At 50.7% G+C, this 13302-nt stretch overlaps 1 protein-coding gene across 1 annotated transcript in view; it reads right to left on the bottom strand.

Moving 5' to 3' along the window:
- Positions 1-13302, bottom strand: part of IQGAP3 (IQ motif containing GTPase activating protein 3) — an 83317-nt gene that overhangs the window by 47018 nt on the left and 22997 nt on the right. The window contains exons 18-31 of the mRNA XM_075330277.1: positions 13113-13255; positions 12870-13040; positions 12709-12792; positions 12563-12634; positions 12403-12472; positions 4360-4568; positions 4126-4278; positions 3884-4047; positions 3572-3796; positions 2799-2939; positions 2620-2704; positions 2243-2469; positions 2034-2166; positions 1844-1946 (exon numbers count right to left, since the gene is read on the bottom strand). Coding sequence (XP_075186392.1) covers positions 1844-1946; positions 2034-2166; positions 2243-2469; positions 2620-2704; positions 2799-2939; positions 3572-3796; positions 3884-4047; positions 4126-4278; positions 4360-4568; positions 12403-12472; positions 12563-12634; positions 12709-12792; positions 12870-13040; positions 13113-13255 — 1980 coding nt within the window. The remainder of the gene's footprint in view (positions 1-1843; positions 1947-2033; positions 2167-2242; positions 2470-2619; positions 2705-2798; positions 2940-3571; positions 3797-3883; positions 4048-4125; positions 4279-4359; positions 4569-12402; positions 12473-12562; positions 12635-12708; positions 12793-12869; positions 13041-13112; positions 13256-13302) is intronic.

Below are 13302 nucleotides of genomic sequence, written 5' to 3'. Positions count from 1 at the left end.
TCTGGGTCTCCCAATGGAGCGCCAAAGAAATACTTCTACATTATCTAGTCAAGAAGATGGAAACACTGCCAAGTCAAGATAAGCCGGCCACATCCTGTTTCTGCACTATATGGGCCGAGTGACATCCCAGGGGACAAGGAACATCACCACAAGCAATGTCCTTAAGGTACTGTATATAAAGGAAAATAAAGAATAGATGGCTATCTTGACTCTGCAGCATCTTTATCTTTTCGACTGGATAGATGTGATGCCCCTGGACTAGTCAGGTCGTCACCAGGTACTGCACGCTCTTTATCTATTAGTGCAGGCTCAACCCCTCTTGGTTTCGGGTTCCCAACTTGCAGCACTGCCTCCATCAGCATCCAAAATCCCAATCACACCTTGCACCACACCCTGTCAGGCACACCAGTGGGCTGCTAAGCTGGAATAGGGCCGCCCACCTAGGGGTAAGGCAGGGAGGTGACAAGTCAGTGGACTGTTAGCCATCGAGCAGTGAAGAGCTAGAGGGAAGCTGGGAGTTTGAGCTCCAAGGGGAGTAGATTGGGTTGCAGACGGTGGTCTGGACCCGGAGGAGTCGGAGACCCGGTTGCGGGATATTGGGACTGGGTGCCTGGCTTAGTCTAGGAGGACAGTCAGCAGCAGTACAATAGCCGGTCTGGGACCGAAAGCATGTCGGGGTACTGGATCCTAGGTCGGGGAGTAGCTTCAAGCAACCCGGCAATTAACCTGCGGAGGATAGGGCCTTTATGGACTGTCCCCACAAAGCTCAGAGATCGGGGGCACTAGCGCAACGAGGGGGATAGGGCTTTCCAACCAAAGCAGCCCACTGAAATCCCAAGCGTGAGCTCCTGAGAGCACAGCTCCTTCACACCAAAAAGTGGGGAGCGGGGCCCGGACAACTTCAAGCTTATGGGCCACTTGGACTACTAAAATCTGTGCACGGAGGCAGGCTCTGGACCATCAGGCAGTGCTGCAGGGGACGGAACCCGGACGAGCTCCCCCAAGAGAGCAGCGGCACCCAGAGACTTTGTTTACTACGTTGTCAACGTCTGCTTTCCTTCTGAGTGAGTAACTGATCACCCCTTGCCCCAGCGAGCCTGCGCTCCCCTGCAACCCCCCAGATTCCCGGGGCCTTCCCCTACCTGTGGAGGGTAACGTCATCTGGCTGCCCTGCTCCATCACCCCGGGTACTCCTAACGGCAGCGGCGGTACTCCCTATTACCGCACACCACGGGTGGCGTCTCAAACTATCTAATACTCCTCTGTAAATAGACCCCATCACGTTTTAGAGTGACCCCGCACCCCCAGGTCCGGAGACCCTCAAGTCACGAGCAGTGACACCCGGATCCGAGCAATTCGACCGCTGCAGGGGCGATACATAGACACGATTAGTATATAGTGGAAGCGGGCTTCAATTTTAGCAAAAATGACACCTGAAAGGGGGTTACTGAGGACAACTTTGGAGACATCAGTTGCCCCAGTTTATACATCCTTTTGTTAAAAATAAAATTTTAAGCCCACTTGAAATTGAATAGATTCTAGAAGTTGGAGATGCTGCAGAGTCAAGATAAGCTGCTCACACAGTCTTGCTGTATATATTTGGATTGCCGTCCTTAAAGATAGGGTTTGTGAAGAGAGTTCTTCTTCTCACGGATGTCAATCAAGCCATATAGTGTAGAAGTAATTAAGTTTTCAGCATTTCCGATTTCATTACCAGATAACCAGCGGTGGCACTTTGAGCGGTGAAAAATGGGGGGTTGGGGGGAGTTTCTACCAAATCTTTAAATCTTTCTCTAATAGTGGATGGTCACTTTCATCCAACTTTCTATATGATGTAACATACCGATCAAGGACTGGACTGTAGGAAGTTCTCCGAGGTCCTCAAGGAGTTCATGTATGGGATCTCTGTGATCCGGTGCAATGGCATCTTGGTGCTCTAGCAACAACTGGAAATGTAAGAAACAAAGATGTAATCACATCACCGCAAGCAAGGGCGGCCACCAAGCCAATGTGCTAGCCATACAATCCCTTACCTGGTGTGTGTCTATCAGTTCCCCGACCGTTATGTATATAACAGGTTTAATGGTGTTGACCATCTCCGAGTACTCGTCTACACTGAATCGCTCCTCCGGCTCGGGGACATTACAAGCGGTGAGGATAAACTTCCTGTAGGGAAAGAATAGACACTTTTCATCAGTCCGAGCAGGAACCTTGGTGATATCAAGAGGCGGCCAAGACTCACCTGAACTTCCAGTGCATCTCTGCCAGATACTGGTTCACCAGTCCCAAGTGGGAATCTTCAAACATCTTGTTGGCGGCTGCGTGCTGCAGAAGCTTGGCGATGGAGCCCAATGTCCGTCTTTGATCTGGGTGAATAGTGCCGCCCGCTGACATGTCCACTATGTCGAACGAGTCAGGGGCCACCACAGCCGGGTTCATAAAGCGGTAGTAGAGTAAGTTACCCACGATCTACAGATTAGAAATAACAGTCACAAAAATGTATATAGATACGTCAAAACAAAAATGCTGGTGTAACGCATAGGAGAGACTTGAGGCTGCGCTCGGTGCATGTCACCGGCAGTCAAAGGCAAATATAGAAAAACGAAAGTTAAAACTCACTTTATGGATCTCCTCTTCTCTGGCTCTTGGGAATTTTTGACTCAGCGAGTTCTTCAGCACTTTCCCGACATAACGCATGCCATACCTTATGAAGAAGAGGATCATTATGTATTTATAAAATTAGGGAACATGAGCCTCATGGCGTCGACTGTTGAGCTCATATCTAACCTAATACTTACGGTATCTGGTCAACGTTGGCAAAGATGGTGGAGAAAAACCTGTCGGTCACAGCGATGAGGTTCCGGACAGAGATATCGAGACGCCTCTGTACCTCCGAGTGAGTGAGCGCCTGCTCCGGAGTGACGTCGTAGGGGAGCGTGCTGAAAGGTAGAACGACACAGAGCAGTTCAATTAATGAAGACTTTGAGAGCCAGATCTTTTCCTAAAGCCCATTCATGCAAACTGGTATACATGTATAATCCCAGTGATGGCGCAGACTCAGACGCTGATACCCTGCTCTGATTGTTTAACACCTTTAGATATGGTGATCATTAGTGACTATAGCATTTAAGCAGTTAAAAGTAACTCATTCCCTGTGACTGCAGACGCCAGGATCAGCGTTCGCTCTGATACTGACTATTTAACCCCCCTTGATGCTGTGATCATTAGTGACTATAGCATTTAAGCAGTTAAAAGTACTCATTCCCTGTGACTGCAGAAGCCAGGATCAGCGTTCGCTCTGATCCTGACTATTTAACCCCCCTTGATGCTGTGATCATTAGTGACTATAGCATTTAAACAGTTAAAAGTACTCATTCCCTGTGACTGCAGGAGCCAGGATCAGCGTTCGCTCTGATCCTGACTATTTAACCCCCTTAGATGCTATGGTCATACCCTGCTACAGCATCTAAGCAGTTAAAGCTTCTTATCTATGATTGACCAATCCTAACGTCCTGCAGAGTCCCTTTAAATGTCAAATATGCCTTCAACCTTTATGCCATCCACTGTGTACCTCTTTTTTCCAGTCTGAGACTCTACTTGGTTCACCCAGCTCTTATAGATTTCGACTGGGTTGATGCGAATATTTATGGTTTTGTCCTGCAAAACCTCCTTCACCACGTTGCCCAGGATCTGGCGCAGGGCGTTCTGGCCACGGGCGCTGCGATAAAAGCTGACCAGCAAGCGGATGACCGTCGGGTTCCCAGTTATGATGTCTTGGATCCTGTCCACTTTAGACCTGCCGTCAAGGTGAAGGGGTAGATACATATTAATTAATGGAAGTGACATACGCTGCTGGTGCATGGGTCCCTATAGGAGAACTCACGTTATTTCCTCCTGCAGGGCAGTCCGGAAGAGACTAAGGAGCAGGTAGGCTTCCCGCCGATTAGAGGCGTAGTTGTAGAGCGTGAAGGTTACCGACTCCATGAATTTGGTAGATTTGTTCTGAGGCATCTGGAAGATCAGCCTGGCCATGTACTCCGGGTTTGTCTGAGAACACGTTTTTATACGAGAGGTTAGACATTTCTGCTTCCACAGCCCAGTATTAGGGGTCAATTGGGGTCTCACCTGTAACAGGTAGAACAGGTGCTGATAAGCCTCCAGCTTTTGCCGCTTCTCTTTGCTTAGAGACTTCAACCCTTTCTGCTTATCGATGGCCATCAGGTCCGACAGCTGCTCCTTGTTTTTCTTTGTGAGTTTCTTACAGTGAGAGACAACTTCCTGCGCAACGGATAACAACGGTTACTTTAAATAAGAAAACACTATTGGGGGTCTGATAACTGGACCCGGGGGTGTCAGTACCTGCAGGGTGATCCTGTTCTTCACCAGGAGACCGATCTTTATATCCATAGTATTTAGGTCGTTCTCCAGCCGTTGGTTCGATCGGATTTTCTTCACCAACTCCTCCCGCAGCTTCATCACCTCCTGCTCCTCCCAAAAATCTCGCTCGCTCTGCTCCAGTAAGTGGGCAAATTTCCGCAGGGTGCTGAGAGGGGGGTTTCTGGCGTGGACTGGGACAAGGAAACGATTGCACGTTGAATTAAAGGGACATAATGCAGATGCTATGCTGTATCTGATCCTGGCCCATTTAAACCTCTAGATGCTGTGGTCATCTAAGCAGTTAAAAGGTGCTCATACCCTGCGACTGCATAAGCCAGGTTCAAACGTTACCTCCAATCCTGACTATTTAACCCCCTTTGATGCTACGGTCATTAGCCATCAGAGCATCTAAAGCAGTTAAATGGAGAAGACTTGCTCTATTAACACAGTCATGGGATCTGTGAGGGAATACAATCCATTTTGTTCTTATAAAAACCATCTTGTCTTATAACTAAATGAGGACATCACAGGGCTCAGCTAACACTGATAGGTGGAGACGTTTCACCTTTCTATGCACACCCCTGCAGCTCTTATTGATACATAGTTCTGAGGAGTTATTTCTTTGTTTGGGATACTATATAAACTGGTCACATGATGTAACAAAGCAGAAAATTTCAGTACGCCACAAACCGCGTGAGCTGCAATGATTTCCCTCGCACTCGTAAAACAAAACTTACTAATTTGGAGTGCCAATGGCATAGAAGGAGTATTTCGCTCACAGATCTTAACAGCTGCGTTTGGGTCTGACCACTGTGCCAATCAATAAACAAACAAAAGGGGTCCCTACATGCAGGAGGAGGTTCTAGAATCTCCCACTAAGGTTTTCCCATCAATTAACAATAGAATGATTCAAATCTATATAATACATCAGGCATTGCTTACCACACTGAGATAATTTAAAGGGAACCGGTCAGGTCCAATATGCACCCAGAACCACGAGCAGTTCTGAGTGTATAATGCTAATCATTGCCTAACCGGCCCTGTATACACTAGCATAGATAAAGAGAACTTTAGAAAAGAAGGGAATTTTGTTTACTTACCGTAAATTCCTTTTCTTCTAGCTCCAATTGGGAGACCCAGACAATTGGGTGTATAGCTACTGCCTCCGGAGGCCACACAAAGCATTACACTTAAAAGTGTAAGGCCCCTCCCCTTCTGCCTATACACCCCCCGTGGGATCACGGGCTCCTCAGTTTTAGTGCAAAAGCAAGAAGGAGGAAAGCCAATAACTGGTTTAAAAACAATTCAATCCGAAGAAACATCGGAGAACTGAACCATTCAACATGAACAACATGTGTACCCGAAAAAACAAAAATCCCTAAGAAAACAGGGCGGGTGCTGGGTCTCCCAATTGGAGCTAGAAGAAAAGGAATTTACGGTAAGTAAACAAAATTCCCTTCTTCTTTGTCGCTCCATTGGGAGACCCATACAATTGGGACGTCCAAAAGCAGTCCCTGGGTGGGTAAAATAACACCTCGTGACAGGACCGTAAAACAGTCCTTTCCTACAGGTGGGCAACCGCCGCCTGAAGGACTTGTCTACCTAGGCTGGCGTCCGCCGAAGCGTAGGTATGCACCTGATAATGCTTGGTGAAAGTGTGCAGACTCGACCAGGTAGCCGCCTGGCACACCTGCTGAGCTGTAGCCTGGTGCCGTAATGCCCAGGACGCACCCACGGCTCTGGTAGAATGGGCCTTCAGCCCTGAGGGAACCGGAAGCCCAGCAGAACGGTAGGCTTCAAGAATTGGTTCCTTGATCCACCGAGCCAAGGTGGATTTGGAAGCTTGCGACCCTTTACGCTGACCAGCGACAAGGACAAAGAGTGCATCCGATCGGCGCAGGGGCGCCGTGCGGGAAATGTAGATTCTGAGTGCTCTCACTAGATCCAACAAATGCAAATCCTTTTCACATTGATGAACTGGATGAGGACACAAAGAAGGTAAGGAGATATCCTGATTGAGATGAAAGGGGGATACCACCTTAGGGAGAAACTCCGGAATCGGGCGCAGAACCACCTTGTCCTGGTGAATCACCAGGAAGGGAGATTTGCATGACAGCGCTGCTAGCTCGGACACTCTCCGAAGAGAGGTGACCGCTACAAGAAAAGTCACTTTCTGTGAAAGGCGAGAAAGGGAAACATCCCTCATAGGCTCGAAAGGCGGCTTCTGGAGAGCAATTAGAGCCCTGGGATCTGAACAGGGTTCTAACGGCCGCTTGTAAGGAGGGACGATATGACAAACCCCTTGCAGGAACGTGCGTACCTGAGGAAGTCGTGCTAGGCGCTTCTGAAAAAATACAGATAGCGCTGAGACTTGTCCTTTAAGGGAGCCTAGCGACAAACCTTTTTCCAAACCGGATTGTAGGAAGGAAAGAAAAGTAGGCAATGCAAATGGCCAGGGAGAAAATCCCTGAGCAGAACACCAAGATAAGAATATCTTCCACGTCCTGTGGTAGATCTTGGCGGAGGTTGGTTTTCTAGCCTGTCTCATGGTGGCAATGACCTCTTGAGATAACCCTGAATACGCTAGGATCCAGGACTCAATGGCCACACAGTCAGGTTCAGGGCCGCAGAATTCCGATGGAAAAACGGCCCTTGAGACAGCAAGTCTGGTCGGTCTGGTAGCGCCCACGGTTGGCCTACCGCGAGGTGCCACAGATCCGGGTACCACGACCTCCTCGGCCAGTCTGGAGCGACGAGGATGGCGCGGCAGCAGTCGGACCTGATCTTGCGCAGCACTCTGGGCAACAGTGCCAGAGGTGGGAACACATAAGGTAGCCGGAACTGCGACTAATCCTGAACTAAGGCGTCCGCCGCCAGAGCTCGGTGATCGTGAGACCGCGCCATGAAAGCTGGGACCTTGTTGTTGTGCCGGGACGCCATTAGGTCGACGTCCGGCATCCCCCAGCGGCGACAGATCTCCTGAAACACGTCCGGGTGAAGAGACCATTCCCCTGCGTCCATACCCTGGCGACTGAGAAAATCTGCTTCCCAGTTGTCCACGCCTGGGATGTGAACTGCGGATATGGTGGATGCCGTGTTTTCCACCCACGTCAGAATCCGCCGGACTTCCTGGAAGGCTTGCCGACTGCGTGTTCCTCCTTGGTGGTTGATGTATGCCACCGCTGTGGAGTTGTCCGACTGAATTCGGATCTGCTTGCCTTCCAGCCACTGCTGTAAGGCTTGTAGGGCAAGATACACTGCCCTGATTTCCAGAACATTGATCTGAAGGGAGGACTCTGGCTGAGTCCACGTACCCTGAGTCCTGTGGTGGAGAAAAACCGCTCCCCACCCTGACAGACTCGCGTCCGTCGTGACCACCGCCCAGGATGGGGGTAGGAAGGACTTTCCCTTTGACAATGAGGTGGGAAGAAGCCACCACTGAAGAGATTCCTTGGCCGCCTGAGAAAGGGAGACGTTCCTGTTGAGGGACGTCGACTTCCCGTCCCATTGGCGGAGAATGTCCCATTGTAGTGGACGCAGATGAAACTGCGCGAAAGGGACTGCCTCCATTGCTGCTACCATCTTCTCTAGGAAGTGCATGAGGCGTCTCAAGGGGTGTGACTGGTCTTGAAGGAGAGATCGCACCCCTGTCTGTAGTGAACGCTGTTTGTCCAGCGGAAGCTTCACTATCGCTGAGAGAGTATGAAACTCCATGCCAAGATATGTTAGCGATTGGGTCGGGGTCAGATTTGACTTGGAAAAGTTGATGATCCACCCGAAACTCTGGAGAGTCTCCAGCGCAACGTTCAGGCTGTGTTGGCATGCCTCTTGAGAGGGAGCCTTGACAAGCAGATCGTCTAAGTAAGGGATCACAGAGTGTCCCTGAGAGTGCAGGACTGCTACTACTGCTGCCATGACCTTGGTAAAGGCCCGTGGGGCTGTCGCCAGACCGAAAGGCAGAGCTACGAACTGAAGGTGTTCGCTTCCTATAACGAAGCGTAGAAAACGCTGATGCTCTGGAGCAATCGGCACGTGGAGATAAGCATCCTTGATGTCTATTGATGCTAGGAAATCTCCTTGAGACACTGAGGCGATGACGGAGCGGAGGGATTCCATCCGGAACCGTCTGGTTTTTACGTACTTGTTGAGAAGTTTTAGGTCCAGAACGGGACGGAAGGATCCGTCCTTTTTTGGCACCACAAACAAATTGGAGTAAAAACCGCGACCTTGCTCCTGAAGAGGAACAGGGATCACCACACCTTCTGCCTTTAGAGTGCACACCGCCTGCAGAAGAGCATCGGCTCGGTCGGGAGGCGGAGACGTTCTGAAGAATCGAGTTGGAGGACGAGAACTGAACTCTATCCTGTACCCGTGGGACAGAATGTCTCTCACCCAACGGTCTTGGACCTGTGGCAGCCAAATGTCGCCAAAGCGGGAGAGCCTGCCACCGACCGAGGATGCGGAGAGAGGAGGCCGAAAGTCATGAGGAAGCCGCCTTGGTAGCGGGTCTTCCGGCTGTCTTTTTAGGGCGTGACTGAGCCCGCCAAGAATCTGAGTTCCTCTGATCCTTTTTAGTCCTTTTGGACGAGGAGAATTGGGACCTGCCCGAGCCTCGAAAGGACCGAAACCCCGACTGTCCCCTCCTCTGCTGGGGTTTGGTTTGTCTGGGCTGAGGTAAGGATGAATCCTTACCCTTGGACTGTTTAATGATCTCATCCAAACGCTCACCAAACAGTCGGTCACCAGAGAATGGCAAACTGGTTAAGCACTTTTTGGAAGCAGAATCTGCCTTCCATTCCCTTAACCACAAGGCTCTGCGTAAAACCACGGAGTTGGCGGACGCCACTGCCGTACGGCTTGTAGAGTCCAGGACAGCATTAATCGCGTAAGACGCAAATGCAGACATTTGAGAGGTTTAAGGATGCCACCTGCGGCACAGATGTACGTGTGACCGTGTCAACCTGTGTAAGACCAGCTGAAATAGCTTGGAGTGCCCATACGGCAGCGAATGCTGGAGCAAACGACGCGCCGATAGCTTCATAGATGGATTTCAACCAGAGCTCCATCTGTCTGTCAGTGGCATCTTTAAGTGCAGCCCCATCTTCCACTGCAACTATGGATCTAGCCGCAAGCCTGGAGATTGGGGGATCCACCTTGGGACACTGGGTCCAGCCTTTGACCACGTCAGGAGGAAAGGGATAACGTGTGTCCTTAAGCCGTTTGGAGAAACGTTTATCTGGATAAGCGTGGTGTTTCTGGACTGCCTCTCTAAAGTCAGAGTGGTCCAGAAAAGAACTTAATTTACGCTTGGGATATCTGAAATGGAATTTCTCCTGCTGTGAAGCTGATTCCTCCACCGGAGGAGCTGGGGGAGAAATATCCAACATTCTATTGATGGACGCTATCAGATCATTCACTATGGCGTCACCATCCGGGGTATCCAAGTTGAGAGCGGTCTCAGGATCAGAATCCTGATCAGCTATCTCCGTCTCATCACACAGAGAGCCTTCCTGCTGGGACCCTGACCAGTGTGATGAAGTCGAGGGCCGCTCATAGCGAGCTCGCTTAGGCTGTCTGGGACTGTCGTCCGTGTCAGAGCCTTCACCCTGGGATGCATGGGACACCCCCGGAGCCCGGAGCTGTTCCAACTGAGGGGGACCAGGGAGCAATGATTCCACAGTGCCCATGGTCTGAGATACTGGTCTAGACTGCAACGTTTCTAGAATTCTAGTCATAGTCACAGACAATCTATCAGCAAAAACTGCAAACTCTGTCCCCGTCACCTGGACAGTATTCACAGGTGGTTCTCCCTGGGTCACCTCTAGCAGAGGCCCCGGCCGAGCAGTTGCCACAGGGGCCGAGCACTGCACACAGTGGGGGTCAGTGGAACCTGCCGGTAGAGAAGCCTCACATGCGGTGCAAGCAGCATAGAAAGCCTGTGCCTTGGCACCCTTGCTTTTTGCGGATGACATGCTGTTGTCTCCTCTGAGCAATCTAGGAGGGTATATAGCCAAGAATCACCAGCGACCGTACAGTGCAATGTATAGTATGCAAGCATAAAAATACAAATGTACACTTCGGCACTAGTGGGTTCAGCACCAGAGGTGCCGCTTACCGCCCGCTCAAACGCGGGTGTGTGGTCGCCAGAATCCCGTGTCTGGGTCTCCCAGAACTTGTCTCCCCTCTCCAGCTCAGACTTGCACACAGGAATGGCTGCCGGCGTTCTGTGAAGAGGGGCGGACCGTGGGCGTGCCTCAGACAAAGTGCGGGAAACTGGCGTCCCACTGTGCCCAGTGTGAGGGCTGGAGTATGTAAAGTAGACTCCAGCCCTCTGCGCTGACATTCTGTACAGCGTCCCGCCCTTCCCCTGACTGGCAGGCCTGGGGGCGGGAACGAAACGAAACTAGGCCGCAAAAGCCGGGGACTCGAGTAATAAGCGCGGCCGTCATACATGCACGGCCAGCGCGGAAGTCCCCGGCGCACCACAAGTCCCAGCCGCGCCGCAGCAAACTGACAGCAGCGGCCGGCGCGGCAGTTCTCAATACATATACTCACTCAGCAGAGCTGTAGTGAGCAGTGGCACAAGCGTGCGCGCTGTTGTCCCCGGCGCACTAACACACCCAGCAATGCTGCAGTGTGTCTGCGTCTGTATGGGGACACAGAGTACCTTGATGAAGCAGGGTCCTGTCCCTGACGATACTCAGCTCCATATCCAGCAGATTCCTTTCAGGGGCTGTGGATGGAGCGCGGTCTCAGTGCCTGGAGACCGGTAAAATCCCACTTCACCCAGAGCCCTAAGGGGGATGGGGAAGGATGCAGCATGTGGGCTCCAGCCTCCGTACCCGCAATGGGTACCTCAACCTTAACAAACACCTCCGACAAAAGTGGGGTGAGAAGGGAGCATGCTGGGGGCCCTATATGGGCCCTCTTTTCTTCCATCCGACATAGTCAGCAGCTGCTGCTGACTAAACAGTGGAGCTATGCGTGGATGTCTGACCTCCTTCGCACAAAGCATGAAAACTGAGGAGCCAGTGATCCCACGGGGGGTGTATAGGCAGAAGGGGAGGGGCCTTACACTTTTAAGTGTAGTGCTTTGTGTGGCCTCCGGAGGCAGTAGCTATACACCCAATTGTCTGGGTCTCCCAATGGAGCGACAAAGAAAGTATTTCTAAAGATATTTTATCGTATGCTAATGACCGAGGGGACTAGTCCCAAGGGCGTTACTTCCCTTGGCTAGTCAGCTCCATTAGTACGTTAGTATGCCCCTGTGGGTGTGCTAACATGCTAATGAATGCGCAGCGTCAGAGGATGATCTCACTACTCTGCCATCGCCGCCCAAGGCTGGATTTCAACTTTCAATTTTCTATAGATCTCTTTATCTATGCTAATGCATACAGGGATGGTTAGGCAGGGATTAGCAATATAAACCCAGAACTGCTCGTGGATCTGGGTGCACATTGGACCTGACAGGTTCCCTTTAAGATGGGCCATCGGGAAACATCATAGTGTATGCGATGTTATAGGGAGGATGCAAACTTTGTCCACATGGTTTGGGGCTGCCCGGTAAATGCCACTTTCTGGTGTGAAGTGGTTTATACCTATACCTCTGGACCCGCTTATCTGCCTGTTTGGAATCCTAGACGAATGAACTTGGTCTCACCACCACAAAAGTTTTCTCCGGGAGTCCCTTTGTATGGCCAGGAAACTTATTGCTCTGTGGTGGATGGACAGTTCCCACGACACTACATGCATGGGTGGAACTGGTGAATGCAATGCTCCTGTATGAATGGATGATATACCAAAATAGAGGTTGCCCTGATAAATACAATAAGGTCTGGGAGATGTGAAACTCCTCTCCTTTGACATTGCCTGTTTAAATGTGACAAGTTTTAGGTTTCTATTTTGTATCTGGCATTTAGTAAATGAATTTAAAAAAAAAAAAAAAAAAAAAAGCGGTCCTTATGCCACAATAGAAGGGGCTGCCAGGAGACAGAGGGATCATGGTCTCGTAGTGTGGACCCTTACCCAGCATCCTGTAGTCCCCTCTGGCCTTGTTGGCTCTGAAGAACGCCTGGATCTTTATCACGCTGCGAATCTGCAAATTTAAAGGATCACAACTTCATCCGAACCTGGCGGGGGCGATGACTCGGATCATACCTGGCTCCAATGCAAAAGTAATACGTACGTTCCGCCGGAAGTATCTAAGCCGGTCTCGATATTTCTTGCGGGCGAGCCACATCCTCACCAGCGACTGGATCTAAGAAGCAAAAGCAATGGTGTGCTGTGATCCATTACGCTGTACCAAAATTCACGGCGTCCAAATATTATTACCTTAATAACGGCGTCCACGTTGTGGTGTAAATATCTGGTCCTCTGTAAATACTCCTGCCGCTGCCTGCAGCCCCGCCAGTGCGCCTGTGAACAGCCCACACCAAGTCAGTGCCGGGTATGCTGAGAGTTGTAGTCTTACAACTCCTGATCCCCGTTTGTACCTGGATTACGGTGACGGCGGGGACTTGCTTGTGCAGGAGGTGCATCCGCTCGGAGAACTTCTGCCGGATTAGGAACCCCCTCATCTGCGCTTGCAGTCTCACCAGCATGTCAGTGTTGGCCTCCCATTGCTTCTCACGCTTGAAACCACTCGTCACTTTATTAATGGTGTACTGTAAAACAGCCAGGAGTCAAAATATCCAGCTCTACATCGAAGGCGATAAAGGTTTCCTATAAAATCTTACCTGAATTTCCTCCCTGGACAAGTGCGCCGTTGTGGGACTGAAGCTCGACGGCTGTTCCCACGTCCCCTCAAATGAGCGCAGATGAAAGAAATAATCACCCCTCTCCTTCACTCTGTGCCTCACCCAATAATTGGCTGCATCACCTGCAGTTATCAGAGAGGAACACAAGAGGGCAGCAGAGCTCAGAAAA

This window comes from Anomaloglossus baeobatrachus, chromosome 12, assembly GCF_048569485.1.
Source record: "Anomaloglossus baeobatrachus isolate aAnoBae1 chromosome 12, aAnoBae1.hap1, whole genome shotgun sequence".
Classification (NCBI taxonomy): domain Eukaryota; kingdom Metazoa; phylum Chordata; class Amphibia; order Anura; family Aromobatidae; genus Anomaloglossus; species Anomaloglossus baeobatrachus.
The sequence above is the reverse complement of the archived record's forward strand: the minus strand, read 5'-3'. Positions and strand labels throughout refer to the sequence as shown.